Below are 23,871 nucleotides of genomic sequence, written 5' to 3' on the forward strand. Positions count from 1 at the left end.
GCAACAGAATATCTCTTCCAACTGTCCTGCTAGCATACAAGACCTCAGCTGCCTCAATAAGATTCCTCTCAAGTGTTCTATTGTCTTATGCCTTTGCAATCTTAAAATTACTGAATGTTCCTGGACTAATCAAAAATTTAAAGGAAGTGGCCAAACACTAGGTTTCATTTTTATAATATAACAAAAATTGGCTACCTTTTACATGAAAGATTGCCTAAGACGACTTACACGAAGTTTGGATGGAGGATGATGGGCTTCTTTCTTCCCTACTAGCACAGACAACTCATGTGCCAGTATCTTCCGGTCATCCAGTAGAGAGTTCAAGTGACGACGAGCCTCCTCTATACTCACAAGTACTTCTAGCTCATTGACTAGCCAACTCTGACAGAAGTACAAGAAAACAATTGAAGGAGGAAGTATTCTACACACAAAGCATGCATCAAATGGAGTAGTCATACAGTGCACTGATCAAGAAAGGAGTAATAAACTAAAATAATTAGAATAAATGGCAGACACAGACAGTAAAGTCGAGTCAGATACAAGTTCCGAGGAACTTGTTCAGACCTCTTGAAACTCAGTCGCTTACTAGTTTGGTCATCTGTCAGAAGAAGAAAAAATATTAGGAAATATGAAGTTGGTTGAGAAGGGGGAAATGCAGCATAGTGGCAACGTTTCTGAATTATAATTGCAAAGACAACATCTCAAATTCCATCATTGCAGTTGCAGGTATTTTAAGTTCAATTAATACATTCGGCTAGTCTCATATTACAATCAAGATAAGAATTTTTACAACAATCCTGCGTTAACTAAAATCCTCAGGAGAGCATCCAGCATCTTTATCTGGTCAACACTACACCGACTCTCAATAGTGCTGTTGATGCTCAACATTTTGCTGAAAATACCCCAAAGAAAGTCAAAACATTTTTTAAAAGAAGTGTGAATAAGAAGTGATCAGGTACTGAGCTAAAGCACCAGAAACAAATGCAGAGCCTACTCAGTCAGTCAATCTATGTGGCAATTTTGGCCTAGCTGTCACAGGTTAGGTTGCACTGCTACATGACTATTCTGTACAGGTACCAGTGAACATGACTATATCCTACACATTTTCATCAGCACCCCCAATTTCCTGTCCACCAAAATGGACAAACCCAAAGATGGTGGCATAATAAAGGAGTCAATCCAAGAGCATCAAGTGTTACAATTTGAATAAAGGCCAACAACTTTTCATTTTCGAAAATGAAAGTCAGATTCAGGTACCCAAGAAATTAATGTCACAAATACAACCTAATATGATGACATCATCAGGTGGTTAGAACACCTTAGGGTTTTGAACAAGAGGAATGACACCAAACATCAGATCCTCTGTAAAATCTACGTAACAATGTCTGTCAAAGCAAGCTGCAACTAGATGCCAACATGTAATACACTACATTACTGTAGCTACACTCATTAAAAAGGAGTCTTCTAGTTGGAGGAAAACCACTTCTGGGTTAATGACATTCTATGCTCATGAGGATGGCAGCAACTTTTATCATGAGCAGTAATTGATGCAGTGAGCCTGCATGCTCATACAACATCCCCCACGGTGGAAACCATCATCTTTTAATCTACCATCAGAAAACATTAAAGACCTCTTAATTAAAATATTGAGCAATATTCATTCACTAAAATGGAGTGAACTATTCAAGGTTTGATTGTTCACTCTACCAAATTTAGAGTAAAATTAAGTTATGAAAATCTGCTACTTCACTAGCTCACCATGTTGTTCTTTCCACAATTACAAACCACCCACCTTCAGAAAAGATGCACTTCCAATGGCAACTGTCACTCCAGAACTTTTTCCATGTATACACCTACAGCAAATGCTGGTAGGTTACTTGCCAAGTGAGCATATTTACAGAATGATGCTATCCACTTGATAGTACATGTTCACTTGCACCAGGATTGTTAGCCCTAACCTAGGATACAACAATTCTAAACTGAATGGCATTAAGGAATGGTAACACAATTCAGCTGGTTTAAAAAAGCTCTGCAACAAAGTTTGCAGCTAATTAGGATATATTTAGTAAGTCAAAACTGGGCAACTACAATGGTGTCCGCAAACTCATGAACACATGTCCCTCACTCTACCCAAGCCAAGAATTCAACTCCAGTTCAGTGACGAGTGTTAGAGGGCATGCCAGCAGTACGAGACAGATCTGAAAATGATACATCAACACAGGGAAGCTATACAGTCTACTTGCAAATATCACAAATACCAAGTGATAGATAGATAGATAAGATTTAAGTTCTGCTGTCCTGCCACATCCAGTTGCAAATGAAGGGTGACAATTATACAACTCAGATAGGAAAGAGTCCAAACTTGAAAATTCCATGACCTATAAGGCTAGTGGATGCCTGGGAATACCATCACCTGCAAGTTCCCCTCCATCACAAATTATCTTGGACTTGGAACTATAATCACCAATTCTTTATCTATATTGGTCACAAATCCTAGAACACCCTTCATAATAGCACAAAGAGAATCCCTATACTAAGGGCTTAGCAGTACAAGAACACAGCTCACCAACTTGAAGAACATTGGGAATGCACAACAAATACAGGCCTAACCATCAATACTCTTATCCCATGAATGTATATAAACCTCTGCCATTTCCTCCTTCTCCATGAGGATTCCTCCTCTGTTTCTAAGGAATCAACATTTACTCTTTATATGGTGTTTTTATATCCCTTGGCTTAAAAAGTTTGTCCCCTCTGAAAGGAAGCATTGTTTTAAAAGCAAAAAAAGTAAATCTCAATCCACAGACACTACTTCTCCTTATAACGTTATAATTCTGCTAATCATTGCACCTGCACTCGAGCAGCAGTCCCTTCCATTCCTCTGTTTGATTCCTTGCGCTTCTCAGCAGCATCCTTCTGCCTTTGAAGAGCATCACGCAAACGCTTGTTAGCGGCAGCTGCCTAGTAGGAGAAAAGTAAAGTAAAGGAAGCCACAGTAAATGAGTTGAGATAAATAAAGAAAAAGTAGCGGAATCATTGTGAGGGGCAAGATTTGAAGTTTTAAAAAAAAAAAAAAGTTACCCAATAAAATCCAGAATTTTCCTAAAGTTGGCAAATTCCAGAGCACAACTCTCTACTGCTCAGCTCTGTATACTTACTTATGAACCCTGATCAGGTAACTTTTCTCATTTCCTAAAGGAGAGGTCTAAACAGTAGAACACCTTGGCCCAGAAATTAAACTGGGAAAGTGCAGAACACAGCAAACAGAAAACCCATCAAGGCTGAGAACATTATATCAATGTTGAATTTAACACAAACTTATAATCTCTGGATTCCAGTTCTCTATAACAGCTGGCCAAATTAAGTTACACTGTGGGTTGAGAGCATGGTTATGCATTTTAGAATTTTGACCATTCACAATCCCTATCTGTTTGCTGTGGAGGGCTAACATGAAAGCATTTACTCTGGATCAGTGAGTCTCATACTTTCCTAGTGTGACTCCAGCCTTTGTGATCCATATTGAAAATGGAGAGGTAGGTGTGTTACTGGGGGGATAAAAGGGTCCAAGCTACACACAGTCTTAAAAAAAAAAAAAAAAAAAAAAAAAACTCACCTTTTGGTAGCTTTTATTGTAATAAGACCACCTTAAAAAAAAACTACCATTGGGAAAAAAACAAAAATTTAAAGAGACCTAGCAGAAGTTAGCACTCCGTCCAAGCTCAGAGGCAGCAATGACTACCACATTAGCTCAAAACCCAAAATCTAGTCTGTAGAGTAGTGACTCAAATTTGGGGAAGCCCTGGTCCAGAGATAGATGGCAGCCATCAGAATTTCATATTTCATGTAACTTCATGCTCAGTTACAGGTCATATTCACCCCTTTTGACATTTTAGAAATATGGTAACCCAAGAAGAAAAAAAAAAAACAAATCGATGCTTCATTTTAAGATTTACTAGACTTGGAAACAAATACTGACTGGAATCAGGACTTCATTTTACATAGAAACAATTCATTTTAAAACACTGCATACGTTGTGAATAAAAACGAGAAAGAAGAATGAAAGTAAACTCTGATGTCTCATGTCCTCTGCACACCTCATTAAGTCAGATGTATAGTACAGAAAACAGACCCTTCGGTCCAACTTGTCCATGCTGACCAGTTATAAATAAATCTAGTCCCATTTCCCTCTAAACCCTTCCTATTCATATACCCATCCAAATGCCTTTTAAATATTGCAATTGTACCCAATTCCACTACTTCCTCTGGCAGCTCATTTCATATATGCACCACCCTCTTTTCTACATCCTTCTCCACAGTAAACACTGATGCAAAATATTTGTTGAGCATCTCCTGCAGTTCCACACACAGGCAACTTTGCTGATCTTGCCCCTCAAGTCCCTTTTAAATCTTTCCCCTCTCACCTTAAACCTATGCCCCCTAGTTTTGGGCTCCCCTATTCTGGGGAAAAAGACCTTGTCTACTTACTCTATCCATGTCCCTCACGGATTTGAGGTTTAAGTCATCCATCAATCTCTGATGCTCCAGGCAAAGTATCCCCAGCCTATTCAGCCGCTAATGCTCAAACCCTCCAATCCTCGTAAATCTTTTCTGGACTCTTTCAAGTTTCACAACATCCTTCCTATAGCAGGGAGACCAGAATTGCACGCAGTATTCCAATAGTGGCCACCATCTGGAATCTTGTAAAACACCTTACTGAAGTCTGTTTGGATCACGTCCACTACTCTGCCATCAATCCTCTTTGCTACTTCAAAAAACCTCGATCAAGCTTGCAAGACACAGATTTCCTAGGCACAAAGCCATGTTGACTATCCCTAAGCAGTCCTTGCTTTTCCAAATATATGCAAATCTCCCCCCTCAGGATTCCTTGCCCACCAATGTCAGGCTCACTAGTTCCCTGGCATTTCCTTACCACCTTTCTTAAACAGTGGCATGACATTAGCCAACCTGCAGTCTTCTGGCACTTCACAAGTGGCTATCAATGATAGAAGTATCTCAACAAGGGGCCCAGCAATCACTTCGAGCTTCCCAGAGTTCTATGGTACACCGATCAGGTCTTAGGCATTTATCCATCTTTATGCATTTCAAGCCATCCAGCACCACTTCCTCTACAATAGACATTTTTCAAGATCTGCTATTTATTCCCTCATGCTCTCTTTTCCACATCCTTCTCCACAGTAAACACTGATGCAAAATATTTGTTGAGCATCTCCTGCAGTTCCACACACAGGCAGCTTTGCTGATCTTGAAGGGGTCCTATTCTTTCTTGAGTTACTCTTTTGTCCTTAATTTGTCAGATCCTTTGATTCTCCAAAGGCACTCTCACATCTCCTTTTTGCCCTCCTGATTTCCCTCAAGTATATTCCGCCTATCTTTGTACTTTCCTGCGGAATCACTCAAATACTGCTGTCTGTACCTGATATATTCTTCTTCTTATTCTTGATCTAAACCTCAATTCTCTCATCAGCCAGCATTCCCTAGACCTACCAGCCTTGCCCTTCACCCTAACAGGAACATATGGTCTCTGCATTCTCATTCTCCTTTTTTGAAGGCTTTCCATTTTCCAGCGGTCTCTTCACTTGTGAACATCTACCCCCAATCAACTTTTGAAAGTTCTTGCCTAATACCATCAAAATTGGCCTTCCTCCAACTTAGAATTTGAACTTTTAGATACACCCTCTATCCCCTTCCGTCACTATTTTAAAACTAATAGAACTAATAGACACTTCAGTCACCTGCCCTGCCTTATTTCCCAAGAGTAAGTCAAAGTTTGCACCTTCTCTAATAGGTACATCCACATAACAAATCGGAAAATTTTCTTGTAAACACTTAAATTCTTCTCCATCCAAGCCCTTAACACTGTGGCAGTCCCAGTCTATGTTTGGAAAGTTAAAATCCCCTACCATAACCACATTACAATTCTTACAGCTAACTGAGATCTCCTTACAACAACATTTGTTTCTCAATTTCCTACTGACTATTTGGGGGTGGGGACGATAGTACAATCCCAATAAAGGTGATCATCCCTTTCTCAGTTCCACCTACATAACTTCCCTGGATGCATTCCCAGGAATATCATTCCTAAACATAGTTGTAATGTTATCTCTAAACAAAAACGCCATTCCCTCTTCTCTTGCTCCCCTTTCTATACTTCATATAGCATCTATGCCCTAGAACATTGAGCTGCCAGTCCTGTTCATTCCTGAGCCACACCTGTATTATTGCTACAATACCCTAGTCCCATGTTCCCAACCATGCCTTGAGTTCATCTGCCTTATCCGTCAGGCCTCTTGCATTGAAATACTTGCAGTTTTAGTCCTACCTCGTTCTGTTTTGTTCTTGTCTGCCCGACTTACTCTTTTTCTCAACTGTACCAGTCTCTGACTGATCCCTTTCCTCACTATCTCCCTGGGTCCTACATTTCCCGCCTGCCCACACCCTCCCTCCACCGCTTACTAGTTTAAATCCTCTCAAGCAGCTCTAGCAAAATCTCCCTGCCAGTATATCAGTCCCCTTCCAATTCAGGTGCATCCTGAATTCAGTAATCCATCCTTATTATTACAGGTCACTTCTACCCCAGAACAGAGATTCCAATGATCCAAAAATGTGATTCCTTCTACCCTGCACCAACTCCTCAGTGACACATTCCCCTGCTCTATCCTCCTATTCCAACCCTCACTAGCTCCTGGCACCAGAAGTAATCCAAATATTACTACCTTCAAGGACCTACCTTTTAAATTCCTACCTAATTCCTTACATTCTGTCCTCAGAATCTTGTCGTTTTCTCTTCTAGTGTTGTTAGTTCCAATGTGTACAACATCCTGCTGGTCCCCCTCCCCTTTTGAAAATATTCAGCACCGGAGATCTTTGACATAACATTCTATAACTCTACTGAAAAAAATGCAATAGCCAATTGACAAGGCAATAGAGATCAGCTAAACTGTTCCAAATGCTGTTGGTTGTGGGGCAAATTCTGGTCAGAACACCAGACTTTTCTTTAAAGGGAAAGTGATAATACCAAAAATAGAGGAGGCACGGTGGCTCAGTGGTTAACACTGCTGTCTCACAGCACCAGCAGCACAGGTACACTGGGTCACACTGTAGGAATTCATCATTAAGATGATCTTCTGTCCGAAATGGGAGACTCAAGCATCCTCCAAATGCCTCACCTAAAAAGATATGCAACATCTACTACACACATCCTGGAGTCAAGTTGAAACCACACCAGCCAACTCCGAGGATTACCGACTATAGTTAATTTAATAGCATTAAGATTAATACCAATGTTATTAGTTTCTACATTGTAGAAGAGAAGGATTCACTCTTCTCAACTACCAAAAGACCCTGACAAAAGTTGCTACACTCACCTCTTCAGTCTTGCGCCTCAATACATTCGCTTGCTGTTTATAATTTCGTTCTAATTTCAGTAACTCATACTGCCTTTTTCGGTCCTAAGAAAAGGAATTAAATATATGGATCCTCAATGTGGCAGATTGGACAATTTCAGCATTCTCCTTTCCCTCATCTTCCAAAAACTAACAAATTGAAAATAGCAAACTTTATATAGACGCAACACAATTCTTAGTTTATTCCTTGTCACTGTAAACCATGCACTGCTTTAGGTGATTAATAAAAAATGAGGTAGGGTAAGCAGTTTAACAAGCCTTTCTATACAAGGCATATAAAAAATTACAACATCTTATAAAAGTTTGCTAAACAGAAGAGATTGGTCAACATAATCATGCGTTCCTTTGGCAAAGGCAGGAGAAATAAACAAAAATTTTGTTATACTGCTGTCTTTCGTCACAGGAGGGAACAAAGGAAAAAAATTCATAACTTTAAGAACCAAATGAGTGACAAATGAAAAATTAGAAGGGCTAGAGCAATTGAATGCTATTACAACTGTTAAATTCCCTTTAATTGCCTTCATAACAGGATTTTTAAAAAAAATTGCATTCATTATTTCTACAGGCAATGATTTTGATTTCTCAGAATGGTTCCTGCAGATTGAAAGGTAGAAAGGTCAGTAAGAAAGCAGAGCAATAACAAGCCAGGATCAGTAGACAAAAAAGTGTTAGAACTTAAGAATGCTATGATTTTCCATATGCCTTTTCACAAATGATTAGATTAACGTCATTGTTTTATGGAAAGGACACCATTGAGAAAAAAACTATTCAGATATGAGGGGGTAGCAAACAGGGTATTTAACAGGAGATCTGATGCTGTCTATTTGCATTTTTAAAGAGTGTCTTCATTAAGGATTAAAGCACGCTTTAACACAATGGATGGAATTGGAATAGCATTTTAGCATGTTTAACAATTGGTTAAACTAAAACAGTTGAACAAGGCATGCTATTGTTAGGATGTCATTTTTGCAAATAACAGTACTTCAATCATCAGAATGTGATTCTCAGCTATTTTCAGTTTAGCTGATGAGTCAGGTGAGCAGACAGTGTTCATAAACCTGGTTCCATTCCAATACAAAATAAAGTGGGGAATTAATGGTTCCTCACTTTGGTACAAAGAATGGAAGATTTTTTTTAAAAAACAAAAAAAAAAGCAAGAGACTAAAAAGCTAGGAGAAATATGGACAATGTTTGCAAATTACAGATAATATGCTGGTACAGCAAGCAATTAAAAGGAAATGGTTCTTTTCACAAAGTGGGCTGGAATACAAGAGAATAAGGAAGTCTTATTTCAATTTATAAAAGGCTTTGGAGACACCAGATCACAAACACCGTGCACACAATTTTGTTTCCTCACCCAAGGAAGGATATACTTGCCTTCAAGAGTGCTCCACACAAAAAAAAATAAATAAGAGTTTAGTACATTGATTCTTGAATGGAGCCAACATTCCTTATGATTTTAGAAAATTGAGGCAACAGATTTGAAACAAAATGATTCTACAAGAAGTCAACTGGCCCTTAGCATCTGCTGAGATTTGCAACGAAGAGAAAATCCAAACAGCAAGGGTATTCAATACAGATTAGATTTTTTTCTTGCTCACAAGGCACAGAATGTGGAGATAGGAGGGGAGAAAAGTACAGAAGGTCAGTGGATCACATGCTACTACTGCTCAAAATTAATGCTGACAAGTCTTCACATTATCACTGTACCAGAGGCACCTGTCTACAATACCCATTAGGAACTTGCTTTTTCAACTCTGCAGAAAGAAAAAAGATAATTGCATGTTCTTTGGAGGGGAGAGTTTTTTTTTCAAATTACTCTGCTTTTCATCATTTATAGAAGTGATTTGGATATTAATATAAGAGCATGGTTAGTAAGTTTGCAGATGACACCCAAATAGTTGACAGTGAAGAAAGTTAACTCAAAAGTACAACAGACCTTGATCAATTAGGCTAATGGGCAGAAGAGTAGCAGACAGAGTTTAATTTAGATAAATGGGCGGTCTTGCATTTTGGCAAGGCAAACTAGGAGCAGGACCTATACACTTAATGGCAAGGTCCGGGGTGCAGATGCATAATTCTTTGAAATCTAGGAGTTGCAGGTAGACAGGGGTGAAGGCAGCATTTGGCACACTTCCTTTCATTGGTCAGAGCATGGAGTATAGGAGTTGGTATGTCATGTAGCAGCTGTACAGGATATTGAGGCCACTTTTAGAATACTGTGTACAACTCCGGTTGCCCTTCTATAGGGAAGATTTTGTTAAACTTGAAAGGGTGCAGAAAGATTCACAAGGATGTTGCCAGGACTGGAGGATTGAGTTATAGGGAGAGGCTGATTAAGCTGGGGCTTTTTTCACTGGAACACAGCAGGCTGAGGGGTGACCTTCAAGAGATTTATAGAATCATGAGGGGCATGGATAGGATGAATACCCACAGTCTTAATTCTAGGGTGGGGAGTCCAAAACTAGAAGGCATAGGTTTAGGGCAAGGAGGAAAAGATTTAAAGGGATCTTAGGAGGTAGCTTTTTCCATGCAGGGGGTGATGCATTTATGGAATGACCTACCATAGGAAGTGGTGGAGGCAGGTACAATTATAACAGTTAAAAATGGCATCTGGATGGGTATATGAATAGGAAGGATTTAGAGGAATATGGGCCAAATGTTGGCAAGTGGGTCTAGGTCAGATTGGGATGTCTGTTCCAACTTGTCCATGCCAACCAAAGGGTCTGTTTCCATGCTGTATGACTATCAAGCTGTGAAATTTATACGGCAGGAGTCTCTTGAACTAAAAGAACAAAGATGACAAGGAGATGCAGACCTCTGAAAAATGAAAGCATTAGATGTCAGAAATGAAAAAAAAAAAAACAAACCACTGGACTGGAGACATTCTTTTAAAAAAAAAAAAAAGTGCCACACAAAAATGGTTAATATGCATGACAAGATCATATGGAGTTAAGAATAATAGACTGTTGATTAACCAACCCTCTCTGCAAAGAGGAGTTTGGATAAAATTATTCTTTTTCTGGTTGGCAGTGGAGCAGGTCCTTGGGTCCCAACTACTTACAATCTACATTAAAAATGATTTCGATGCAGGTTTACAAGGTAGAATAACCAAATTGGCAGATAGCATCTTTCCCAACTCTTTCAGTGTTATAAAAAAAAAAGAAAGAAATTTACAAACGGATAAGGATGGGTTAGGTGAATGGGCAAGAAATAAAAACTTAGTGGATGAAACAATTTGGACAAAAGCATGAGGTTCAGAGTTTTGCTTGGAAGAATAAAGGCGGCTTTTTAATTGTTTAAAATGGAGACAGCAAAACTTAAATGCTCACACAGAAAGAGCTGGGTATCCTTGTGCACAATTCGCAGAAAACTAGTATGCAGGCACAGCAGGTTTAAAAAAGGCAAATGGACTTTTGGCATTTATTGTCAAAAGAATGGAATGCAAAAAAGGTAGAGAAGCACAGCTACAATTGTACAAGCTATTATTAAGACTATAGAGATACTAGAGAACACTAGAGATAACACAGCATGGAGCTGGAAGAACACAACAGCAGGCCAGGCGTCGTAGTTGTAGTCAGAAAGATACTGATTTTAATTTAGGTAAGGGGTTGAATGGTTATGGGGATTGTGCAAAAATATGGAGTTGAGGCAGAGATCAGACCAGCCATGATTATATTAAAAGGTGAAACAAATTGCTTACTCCTGCTCCAAGTTATGTTATCACTTGCTTTTCATTGCATACAATTATTGCAGCTCAGGCAGATCAAACATTTTAAAATTAGTTTCAGTTGGTAAATCCCAACAAAAAAAAAAAGTATTCAATTTAGCCAAATTGAAAGTATTGCAAGCAAAAAGGTCTCACTTTCTCCTTAAGTTGCAGGACCTCTTTATCTTTTTCTGCTTTCCATTTACGAGATTTCTCAGCTTCCTCTTTCATTTGTCGCATCAGCTGAACTCGCTGATACTTCAGTGCCTACAAGAGAGAGAAAAAAAAAGGCCAGTGTAGCTTGGATCCTTTGGAAAAAACCAAAGCAACCTTGGAAGAACATATAAAAAGGTCAAATTTGATTGCAAGAGATACAGACAAGATTTGGCTGACATCCAGAAACCGAGCACAAGTTTCCCACATTGGTAAATGCACATTATAGAAATTGGACAGATTATATCAGTTGTTTAATCCTTGAACAGTACTGAAACTGCAGATTTAAGCATGGCTTGGGGTATTGGCAGAACAGAAAAAAATATCAATTTTGATCCCATCTCAAAATGGGGGGAAAAAAAAAAAATCTGAAAAGCATTGAACACATTAAAATATGTGTCATGGCACAAGGATACAAAGCCATTTTGGTTAGGCAATATTCCAATACGTTGTATATATTTGAAAAATAGCTTTGCTGGACAAATGTACATTATGAAGCTTTTTATATTTAAAAAAAAAAAAACGCAGTGATAGAATCAGGAGGTAGAGATGCAAGATTTAGCAGCCAAACTATTAAACAAGCTAAAAAATTGTGGAAAATTTTGAATGCAAAATTTAAAAAATGTTATTTTCATTGCAACTGTATAAACAACTTGTGTATGCTGTACCTGAATCTCTTGATTTAACTTATCAACTGTTCCCTCAGTCTTCTCCTTGAATTTCAACATTTTTGATTGTTCCATCAACTTCCTTTTGAGATTTGCCAATTCAGCCTCCAACTCCTGTAGACGCTTCCGTCGACGCTCACTAACTCTGCAAACATGAATTTATTTTAACCCTTCATTTATGTCAGTGACTGGATTCAGAATGTCATGTCACTTGCTCCAGAAAAAGTAATAAATTTGTACATTAGAAAACACCATCCAAACCAAAAATCAAACTTGCCCCTTTCGTCACCCAAATAAGCAATTTGTCACACAATACTTGATTTAAAAAAAAAGGAGATATCACAAGGGTGATTGTAGCTTATGGTGTAGCAGGTAACAAAATGGAGAATGGTGTTCGCAGTCTGAGATTAATAAACTGAGTCCAGAAGGCAGTTACAAAAGTAATTTAAAAAAAAAAAAACCATAAAAAAAAAAGGTGCCCAAAATGGAAAATTAAAAATCAGTTCTGAAGAAGGGTCACTGAACTCAAAAAACGTCACCTGCGCTTTCTCTCCACAGTTGCTGGCAGACCTGGAGTTCCACTAGTAATTTCAACTTTTGTTTTATTTCCAACATGTTACCATTGCCATCTGGGATTGTTTTAATTTAAAGGAAAAATTAACGTGCTCATTGAGTTTGCTTGCCTTGACTGGAACAATTAGTAGACAGAAACATGAGCACAAGAGCAAGATGGTGTATTTAGCTGGCAGGGGCATGGATGCTCAGGGTTAAACTTATCGATAGTGCAGGAGGTATATTTCAAAGCAAAGCAGTCATCAACTTACAGCTGGGTTCTCTGTGCACATGCAAAGCAAAAAATTCCAAGCATGGTCCTCAAGAAACCAGCCAAGTTTTGCAAAAGGCTTGCTTGTTACTCCATTATTTTTAGTTTTTGCCAAGGTTTAGTGTGCCCATGTCAGTAACTATGCTTATAGTTATAGACTGCATGGGTCTCTTGCAATACTAGAGATTCTTGTCACCAATATTAATGCTAAATGAAATCATACCGATATCAGCACTCCTGCCCAAGTCAAAAACTGTGACAGATTCAAATCCCACTCCAGAGACTTCAGCACATAAACCTAAAAGCAAGTTTCAATGCATGAAAGGCAGGTGTTGCATTACCATGATGCCATAGTTTGGCAGAGACCTTGCTGGTCATCACCTTGAGATTTAAAATATTTCACTGTTTAAAAGAGAACTTGTGCTTTCTTGGTCAAGATTCATCCATGAAGAATGGTTCGACAGCAGCACTACTGATTGAGCTCGTCGGGTCCTAAAGGGTTTAGCTGCCAGACTGGAAATGAAGTAGGTTGCGAAGGAACCAACAAGAGGGAAAAATATACTTGACCTCATCTTTACTAATCTGTCAGCTGCAGATGCATTTGACCATGACGGTAAGAGCAAACAGCACGGAGTCCTCGTGCAAAGTCCCACCTTCACAGTGAGAACACTATCCATTTACCATGCTAAATGGCACAGACTTTGAATAGATCTAGCAACTGAAGGCTGGGCATTTAGGAGGTGCAGTGGGCCAACATCAGAAATCATATGCCACAAATTCGGCAACCTCATGGCCTGACATATTCCCCACTCCGCCATTACAATCAAGCCAGGGTGAAATCAACCCTCATTCATTCAAGGAGGAGTACAGCCAGCCATGCCTGGAGCATCAAGAATACCTAGAAATGGAGGTGTCAGATTTGGTCTACTTAACTCACCCTCACAAGTACTACCTTCATAACTTACTAATCAGCTTTGCTGATTGAATCTCAAGTATGCAATCCCAAACTCAGAAGTGTTTGGATGATATTGCGATTACCATTTCCAGAGAATCTTCGGCTAAGAGTTTAGTTAAATCCACCTAAACTGAAAGACCTGAATATCTAGTTCCAAAAACTATCGTAATGTATTTTTACAAAGACTCTTCCAAACTGCTTATAAACTAGACAAATCAAACTGGCATTTGTGCCATGGAATTTTTAGCACATGCACTATCATCCAAAACTTCAAAAAGACCTCTATTTAACAGAACATAGGTTTGAGACATACAGGAAAGCAGGGATAATGTGGCATCCCAAAGTCAAATTTTCTTGCTATTCACATTATTTGCGACAGTCTATAAACTACTAGAAGTTGGCATTAAAATGGGATGAAGGGTCTAGGCCCGAAACGTCAGCCTTTCTGCTCCTACGATGCTGCTTGGCCTGCTGTGTTCATCCAGCCCTGCACCTTGTTGTCTCGGATTCTCCAGCATCTGCAGTCCCCACCATCTGATTAAAATGGACAGATTCAGTTTCAAGCTTAAAAATAAGCACAACCTCAAGTCCCTTTTCAGTGGGCTAAAACATTGGAGAATGGACCTACTTGGTTGCATTGATGTCTTTTTTTGCACTGTGTAATGCCAGCACCAGTTCTTCCTTTTCTTTCTGTAGAGCAGAAACTTGATCCTCAAGAGATTTGATGTTTACCTGAATGGAACCATGAATACTTCAACGAAACATCAGTTACAAGAGTGACAAAACAAACACCCTCCCAAAATAAAGTATAATGAAAATGTAACACTACTAAAAATTGAAGATTTGCCAATATATTAATCAAAATGTTAACTATGCATTTTATATTATTCCTGACCTGGTACAGAGAGTGCACAGGCTCCATTTCACAATCACCCTGCGACATTTTCCTGGCCAGCTCCTCTTTAATTGCTAGCACTTTATTCAACTCCATCAACTCTTTGGACATCTGTGCGTGCCTCAGTGCATGGCAGGCCATGAAAGGATCAGAATCCCTCTTTTCCTTTAAACTGTTATTCTCCTGGTGAACAAAGGCCTCAGGTTATGGACTGCATTGCTGCAGGTTTGTTCATCTAAATTGTGGTAACTTCACAGGTTGGAAATGCCTTGCTTATTGATGTAGTATTCAAAACAAGTTGCAGAAATCAAGACAGAATTACAATACTGTTTCTATCTACAAAAATCAGCATGTAGATCTATAACTAGCATGCAAAAATAAACCAAATTGAAATTGTAAAGCTCAATATTTGCATTCATATTGTGAAGAATCAGATGAAAAAGATGGCTGCAATTGCATATACACACACTTACATGGTGGAATCTCAAAGGAAAAATATTGGCAAAATTCTTCCTTAGGTAGTGAAAACTGGGTTACTTACATCCACATTTTCATCCCCTTGTTGCTCTAGGTCAATTCCTTCCATCTCCGGTTGCACTTTTGAACACTCATTCTAAACCAGTGGAATTTAAAAACAAAATGTTTAGGATAAACTTAGATGACAATTCCAGGTTTTTTTCTAGAAAAGACAAAGGTTGAGATGTTGACAAAATTTCCATCTTCATAGCTCCACTTCATCTAGCAGATCATGACATGACTTTTTCAAAAGCCAATTAGGCAAAATTAAACAATTGAATGATAGAATCTCAAGTGATAACCTCAACTCCCACCTGCATATTAGAAATGGTCTGCTGCAGACTGCGTAGGATGTTGATCTGCTCGCTCATTTCTTCATTTGAAGAAACTTCGATTAGCTTGTCCAAGTCCAATTTGCACCTGTTAACATTAATGACTAGTATGTTAAAAACAAAACTGCAAAAAAAAAAAAAAAAAAAAGAAAAAAGCTAGTAGTCTATAAAAAGGAGATGTGCAGTACAGTTTCCAACTCAAAAGTGGAGATAGAACCACACTTTCCTGCTATATGCTACATAGTCGGTCATATCAAAAGGGAAAGCATTTCATTCCCAAAGATGCCACACAATTTAATGTTCAAGTTCCATAAGTGGTCAGACTGACATATTTTAAAAAAAAAAACCAGGAGTAGCAGAAAGGATGAACATCCCCCCATGATTCAAGGTTGGATGGGCTCGTCAAAGTGCTTCTTTCCAGTATATTGCTGTGGGATTTCCTCTGATTTTATTAATTTATCTCAGTTCATGATGTTTTAGATGGACATTTTAATCATTAAAATAGGTAATTCCTGTTCTGCTTCTGCCCTTTATTCGAGCATGGTCAATTTTCACAACTTAAACATTTTGCAAGGGTAAAAGTTTAAAAAAAAAGTCAATTCTAATTGATTTTTCAATTGATTAAGGGCAAGATATTGAGGGGCAAACCTATTCTGGATGGGCTGAAAATGTAATGACTTGGTTAAAAAAAAAAAGAAGCTGCATGACAAAACATTAAAATTGCCATTCGCAAGCAGGATCATTATAAACAATGAACAAGAACAGTGTGGAAAACTTCAAGGGTTGGCCAAACAAACATCAAACCACTCTGAAACAGAGATCAATATTTAGGGAAAAGGAGACTATTATTCCAATAGGAGCCTGTGGTAGTGATGAGGGAACAATGGGCAATGGCAAAGAAAGATCTGAGAATTGGCAGATGCCTGAGAAGGGAAAATAAACTTGATGATTTTCAGAGTTTTACAAAACAACTTTGAAGGCATGATAGAGAGCACTGTCAGAGTCCACAGGCAATGTTGCGGGGGACGGGTTGAAGGAATGTAAAAGATAAAACAAAACACAGTAAACAGGACAGTATTACTGGAGCAGAGCAACCATATTAACAAGTGCAACAAGTAGGATGTATTTTGCAGCTCAATTCAAAATGATTGCCCACTAGTATAAAAAATTATTATCAGAATGAAGACAGCTGTAAGAATAAAGGTTGTCAAAAAGTACTATCATAATTCTGATGATCAGTACATGAAAAACCATTCATGCACGAGGCCTTGAATAAGTGCAAAATTCTACACAGTTCTAAACTGAACTGAAAAAAGGTGGTAGATACATACGCAGCATGCTGAGAGAGTTCTTTTAGTTTACACATCAATTTCTCATTCATCTGTTCAGTCTGTACAAAACAAAGTAATTATTAGCCATGTCTCGACACATGAAATTGGTTGCCATCCTTCAAATTACATTGGGATTTGTAGACTTGCTAACATGAATTTCTTTTAAAAATTATGTTAAGTCCACATCACCACCTCCTTCCCCTAACCACAAGAAACTACACAAATACCCAGTGGCTCAATGCACACATTCTTCAATCCCTGACAAACAAAATCAGAACATTTAAAGGAAAAAAAAAGGGAGGAAGAGGTAGCACGGTGGCTCAGTGGTTAGCGGTTAGCACTGCTGCCTCAACACCAGGGACCTGGGCTTGATTCCACCCTCAGGCAACTGTGCCTTGAGTTTGCACATTGTGTCTGTGTGGGTTTCTTTCCACAGTACAAAGAGGTGTAGATTAGGTGAATTCGCCATACTGAATTGTCTTTAGACTCCAGGAATGTATAAATTAGGTTGATTAGCCATGAGAACATGCAGGTTTACAGGAACTGGGTATAGGGGTGGGTCTGAATTGGTCACTCAGACGATTGCCATGGAGTTAAATCAGCTTAATGTCTTGCCTCCATACTGAAGGGATTTTATGATTCTATTCTGAGATTGTAAATAAGCAGTTTTTGAAAAGACTTTTTACAAAATCACAAGTAGCAATTATCATTTGGAGGGGAAAATTTTCCAGGATGAAATCGAATTTGAAAGACCACAAAGCAAGAATACTGCATCACTGCACTGGTGCAAGTAATAAGTGGCAAACTATTCAAAACGTGAAATGCCAGTTGGAAATCTCACCACTATGACCCTTTCACACATCTGAGTTGTCTGGCCAACTGCATCACGAAGCTCTTTACTCAAATGTTCTATTTCTTCTCTGTGCAATCTTACTGTCTCCATTAAAGGTTGTTGATTCTCAGATTGCTCGCCTCTGTAAAAGGGAAAAATTTCTTTAATAATAAAAATAGATACAAATAACAGTGCTGCAAAATCAGACAGGAGGAGCGATCAATTTTGCTACCATCTTCATAATTAGGAACCATAGATTAGTTACAAGGAGAAGAACAAGTTATTTTATGACTTGCTTTTCCACTGTAACAAAAAGGAAAGCATATTTACAGTTTACTTCAAAACAATGGAAAAGCAGTGTCAAAAATTAAAGTTTCTTATTCAACAAAAGGCTTCTGAATTTGCTTTTTAGATACTAAAAAGAGTTTACGATTAAAAATACACAACACAAATGCAAAAGCCAATTCAACAATTCAAGCTAGCCCTGTATTGCCCATTTCTGGTTTCATGCAGCTTGATTTTTGAACTTTTTCTTGAATTACGTTCTTAAAAAGACAAGACAAGACATCAAAAATACTTCTAGAAATTTCTACTCTACTTAACATGTGCATTTGCTCTTAACCAGGTACTAAATGAGATCAGACTTACCTGCTGCTTATTTGAACTGTTCCCCCATGTGCTTGCAGCAACAGCACTTGGAGTTCTTGCACCTGAAGCAAAAATACAACAAGAATGACATTATGAACACACCTACTACCCTTTCATGAAATGAACACATTTCAAAGTGGAAAACTCCAGTCATTTATCTTTGCTCTAGTAAGTGAAATTGCATACATAACCCACTAGAATGAAAAGCATCTGATAAGGCACATTATCAAGGGTTAAAATAATTTTCTTCTGGTTGATTCAGAGCCATGGCATACTTAGTTACATCAAGAAAACCTAATGCAGAACAACCAACTGTAAATAAAGAAGTTAAACAACTTAAATCAGCCATTAAAATGCAACACCTTCATCCAATTTGATACTGACTGTTTGGTATAACCCCTAACCACCTACACAAGTTTATGCATTAGGATTTATGATTTATGTGCAGAAGTGAATTAGCATACTTTTTCAAATTTTTTTATTCACTCATGGGATGTGGGCAACAACAGCTAGATGAGCAATTATTGCCCATCCCAAGCAGCCCTTGATAATGTGGTGATTGAGCAAGTTGCCTTCCCGAACCGCTGCAATACAATGCCATTAGGGAGGTGGGTGCCAAAATTTTGACACAGCAACATTGAAGGAATGACAATAAATTATTAAGTCAGGATGGTGAGCTGCTTGGGAGGAGAACTTGCAGGTAGCGTTCCCATGTATTTGCTGCTCTTTTCCTTCTAGGTAGCTGTCTGGGTTTGGAATGTGCTAAGGAGTGAAATAGCTCCACGAAGGCCGGTAAGCCATCAACAAGTCACTCTTTATTTACGTGCGCACAGTACATGACACTGACCCAGCTGGCTCCTAGAGCAAGCAGAACCCAACACTCCTGTTTACAATCGGTCAACTACAACTCTATCATTGGGGCTGCTAACCTGGTCCAAAAATCACAAAACTTGTATTCCATGAGGTCCAGCTAGCTGACCTCACTCCAAAAGAGCCTTGGCAAATGTCTGTCAAGCATCTGATAGGATGGTCCATAGGTGCCACTGAACACCATTGCTGGAGTGCGAGTGAATATTTGTGGATGCAGTGCCAAAAGGCTAACCCTGGAGTGTGTAAAGCTGCACTCATCCATCTCAGTCCTGATTGGTGCCTTATAGATGGTGGACTGGCTTAGGGGAGTCAGGCGGCAAGTTACCCCGGAGGGGTTCCTAACCCCTGGCCTGTTCTTATGGCTAGTCCAGTTAAGTATTCTGGTTGATGATAATGGGGAAACTCACTTATGGCATCATGAATTCACTGAAGTGTTATGGGGTGATAGCTAGATTCTCTTGTAATAAGTGGTCAACGTCCAGCACTTGGGCAGCTTGATAGTTACTTGCCATTTGTCAGACAAAACAGATATTGTTTGTATGGTGGCTGCATTTGGACATGGACTGCTTCCATACAAGGATTGCAAATGGTGCTGAACATCATACAAAGTGTACATCCCCACTGTGACCTTATGAAGGAGGGAGAAGGTCATTGAAGTAACTGAAGATGGTTGGGCCTTGGACAGTCCCAAGGAGCTCCAAGAGATGTCTTGGACTTGCATTGACTGACCTCCAATAATCACAACCATCTTCCTATGGGCCACGAATGGCTCCAACCAGAGTCACCACCAAATCCCCACCACTGTGCAGCAATTCCAGTATTCAATTGAAGTCTACATTAAGACTCAATAAACAGTGCTAAACAAAGAAGGTTAAATATTAATCTAATTTGTTGGGGGGTGTTTAAAAGAAAAGACAACACTAATACTATTCTAATAGCTGTAGCCTTTTACCTGGTGCTTAAGGCGCTGAAGTTCAGCAGCTTGGGGATCAAAGTTAACCACAGGTTTATTCTTTATCTTCCTTGCTCTGTCAGCATAGCGTAGAGTATTTAGAGTTTCTTCAATATTAGAATCAGCAGGACTCACGCAAGCTATCATCAATGTATGACTATTCCCACCAAGTGAGTCTGTAAGAAGAAAAGCTAAGTTAAAAGTCAAGTCTCAAGTCTCAAGTCTGACTGCAAAAGGATTACATTAGTCGAAAACAAAAAGTACACAGGTTCCTTGCATGGAGAGAAGCAGGCAAGGAGGAGGACCTAGAGACAGGAGACAATGCAGAGTAAAGGGGCCATGGTGCTGCTGCTCCTATGAAAAGTCAAAGTCATGCTCTGGAACAAAGGAGTAACATTACAGGCTGGAGTTGGTGGTTGCTAAACATGGCTGTTTATAGACTGACCTCATCAACTGGCAGATTTGAAAACAACTAATATTAAGCAACAATATCAAGTACCTTGCGAATAATCAGCCTTTTGGTTTAAAGCCTATGTTAAGTATTAGTGGGGTTTAATAGTTCTTCAGTGCACTTACATTGCCGTGTTTTCTCTTAGCAGAAGCAAAGATTAACTAACAAAGGAATGGTAGGGCTCTTCCAATCTAGAGAAGATACATCCTTGCAATTATGTCCTGGATAGCAATTTGTGCACTAAGTATATTCAGTTGTTTCAACAGCTGCATTCATTGTCATTTAATGCAGTGCAGTCATGTGAAATGCAGGTTTATAGATAAGGTCACTGCAACTGGAGTGTATGTAAGGTTACCAGGTAGGTAGTATAGTACACAAACAAAGTTACCGGAAAAGCTCAGCAGGTCTGGCAGCATCTGTGAAGGAGAAAACAGAGTTAACGTTTCGGGTCCGGTGACCCTTCCTCAGAACCGATAGTGGCTGGGAAAACGTCAGTTTATATGGAGAAAATAGGGAGGTGGGTGGGGTAGGGAGTAAACGATAGGATAGAGCCCGAAGAGAGAAAAAGACAGTTGGACAGACAAAAGGAGTTGCTAACAATCAGGCTGGGAAGGTGAATAGGTTTACTCCCTACCCCACCCACCTCCCTGTTTTCTGCATATTAAACTGACGTTTTCCCAGCCACTATCGGTTCTGAGGAAGGGTCACTGGACCTGAAACGTTAACTCTTTTCTCCTTCACAGATGCTGCCAGACCTGCTGAGCTTTTCCAGCAACTTCTGTTTTTGTTCCTGTTCCTGATCCTGATTTACAGCATCTGCAGTTCTTTCAGTTTTTTAAATTTAGGTAGTATAGTACATCCTGCTGTCCAACCAATATTTGGTTTGGAGTGATGGTCTAGCTGGGAATACCTCCGGAATGATGTGTTGTCCCAAGAATTAAGTGGGCATCAGGACCAGCTCTGGCAGAGATGGGAACTATACAGGCTGGATGTGAGCATAGCTAAGACAGTTCTGTCTGATATTTGCTAGCACTGTTGGGGAGGGTTACATTAGTTTGACTGGGGAAAACGGATCTTAAAGCAGATTCAGCTGGGGAAAAAAAAAAAAAAAAAAATAATAATTGACAACAGAGGACAGAAAATTAGTCAAGGGTCTGGGAAGGGCCAGGAACAAAAACGAAAAAAAAAAGTTTGGCAGTACACCACATGGTTTGTAACAAAAAGCTGATAGGCACATATATCATACTGCTAAGATTGCATTATTGCTATTTCAGAAACACTGCCCGCAGACAGGCAGGAACAGCAACTCAACATGGTTTCTGACCAAAACCTTATGTAACCATTTACAGCTGAGGAGGGACGCTTTGCTGATGCTTGTAACAAGTCCATATGGATTGACCCAAGAGAAAAAACAAGAAAAGAGGAAGATCCCAAAGATGAAAAGCAAATTTAGGTAGGCTAATCTCCTCACTTTAAAAACGGCAGCAATAGTAGGAAATTTTAGCAACCATCCTAACTGGGATAGTTTTGATGTGAAAAAAAGCAAGACAGCAAAATTCTTAAAAGGTGCATTCAAGTGAATCTTTGGCCATTATGTAGAAAGAGCAACAAGAAAGAGCACAGCTTGCAGAAATAAAGCTGGACAGGTGGGAGTAGCATTGGTTAGCACTCTGACACTGAATGGATTATGAAAAATAAGTGATACAACAGGAGTTGGAATTCCCAATTCAGGCAAAGCCAATGAGTTATTTGACAAAAGTGAACTTTAAACAGCCGCTTGAAAGGAATTCAGAGTTCAGACTAAATAGGCTTCCATAAAAAGGGAGAGGGGAAAAAAGGTGGCTGACAAATCTTAAGTCAATGCCAAGGAGTTTCCAGGCCACGGCAGAAGAGAAGAGCTTGTGTCAAGAACTCAACGAACAGAAATCAAAGGTGAAATCAAAATGGAAACTTCAAAAAAAGAGGCCATGAAAGACGATTGAAGAGCAAAAACAAAGTTAATCCAAATAGATTAAAATCGGGAGAGTCAGGATGGATTTAAGGGAAGACAATGGGTGATTGACAAATGTGAAAAAGGATCAAGAGTAATGCTGTTGATGTGCTCTATGTAGAGATTTAACCAGTCTGTCACATGGTATCTTGTCCAAAGCCTCGTTAAAAAGTAAAAGCTCCTGGGTTGCACCAAGCTGGATTGAATTTGGCTCCAGTGGAAGGAAGCAAAAAGGTAATTGTTGACTGGAAGATTGTTGGAATTTTGCCAATGACTGCATAATGTTCAGCATCATTCCATGATTTGATAATGTCAAGGTTTGAGCTGACAAGTAGCAAGCAATATTCACTCCATGCAATAACCATCCCCTAAAAGAAAAGCTAGCCATCACCCCATGACACTTAATAGCATCAACAGTGCTGAATACCACATTAACATACTAGGGGTTACAACTGACTAGAAACCACAACTAGACCAGACGTACAAATATGGCAGCTACAACATGTCAGAGGCTAGAAATCCGCTGAGGAATTCACCCGAATCTCCAAAGTCTACCCACAATCTATAAAGCAGAGGTTAGGAGTGTAGGATTGCTTCACACTTGCCTAGGTTAGTGCACTCCTACAGCACTAAGCTCAAGACATGGTTTTAGGACTCAAGCAGCTGCTTGACTGATATCCACAAACATTCATTCCTTCCAGGACTGATACATAATAGCAGTGTGTACCATCTACAAGATGCATTGCAGAAAGTCTCACCAAGGCTTCTTAGACAGCTCCTTCCAGATGCGACAACAGCCATCTAGAAGGCCAAGTACAGACAAGACCTAGGAGCAGGAATTAGCCGATTCATTGCTGCTTCAACTTCACTTTCCTGCTCCTCCTCTATACTCTTCAAACCATTAGTAATTAAAAAACCTGTCTCAGTCGGACTCGAAACTTTACTCAGTATTCTGGCACCCACCAGATTTTGGGGTAGCGAATTCCACAAATTCACAACCCTTTGAGAGAAGCAATTCTTCCGCATCCTAAAACTGCTCCACAAGAGGAAACATCTTCTTTCTGCTGTCAGTGCCTTTTAGCATCTTATATACCTCAATTAGATCTCTCATTCTAACCTCCAGGGAGTAAACTGTTTAATAAACAAACCCCTCATCTGTACAATCAAAACTATTGAATCTCCTTTGAACTGCCTCCAACATTCTTCCTGAAGTAAGGGACCAAAATTGCATGCAGTACTACAGGTGCAGTCTCACTACTGCA

The 23,871-nt window shown here is 39.3% G+C and overlaps 1 protein-coding gene across 2 annotated transcripts in view; it reads right to left on the reverse strand.

The window, feature by feature from the left end:
• The window catches only part of kif4 (kinesin family member 4), a 63,311-nt gene that overhangs the window by 21,417 nt on the left and 18,023 nt on the right, over positions 1 to 23,871 (reverse strand). For both annotated transcript variants that reach the window (XM_048605472.1, XM_048605473.1), the window contains exons 9-21: positions 20,169 to 20,344; positions 18,347 to 18,408; positions 17,708 to 17,840; positions 16,867 to 16,925; positions 15,518 to 15,623; positions 15,229 to 15,300; positions 14,688 to 14,870; positions 14,421 to 14,524; positions 12,015 to 12,159; positions 11,290 to 11,400; positions 7,386 to 7,469; positions 2,851 to 2,961; positions 229 to 381 (exon numbers count right to left, since the gene is read on the reverse strand). In XM_048605472.1, the coding sequence (XP_048461429.1) occupies positions 229 to 381; positions 2,851 to 2,961; positions 7,386 to 7,469; positions 11,290 to 11,400; positions 12,015 to 12,159; positions 14,421 to 14,524; positions 14,688 to 14,870; positions 15,229 to 15,300; positions 15,518 to 15,623; positions 16,867 to 16,925; positions 17,708 to 17,840; positions 18,347 to 18,408; positions 20,169 to 20,344 (1,499 nt within the window). The remainder of the gene's footprint in view (positions 1 to 228; positions 382 to 2,850; positions 2,962 to 7,385; positions 7,470 to 11,289; positions 11,401 to 12,014; positions 12,160 to 14,420; positions 14,525 to 14,687; positions 14,871 to 15,228; positions 15,301 to 15,517; positions 15,624 to 16,866; positions 16,926 to 17,707; positions 17,841 to 18,346; positions 18,409 to 20,168; positions 20,345 to 23,871) is intronic.

This window comes from Rhincodon typus, chromosome 14 (genome assembly GCF_021869965.1).
Source record: "Rhincodon typus isolate 14 chromosome 14, sRhiTyp1.1, whole genome shotgun sequence".
NCBI classification, from domain to species: Eukaryota; Metazoa; Chordata; class Chondrichthyes; order Orectolobiformes; family Rhincodontidae; genus Rhincodon; species Rhincodon typus.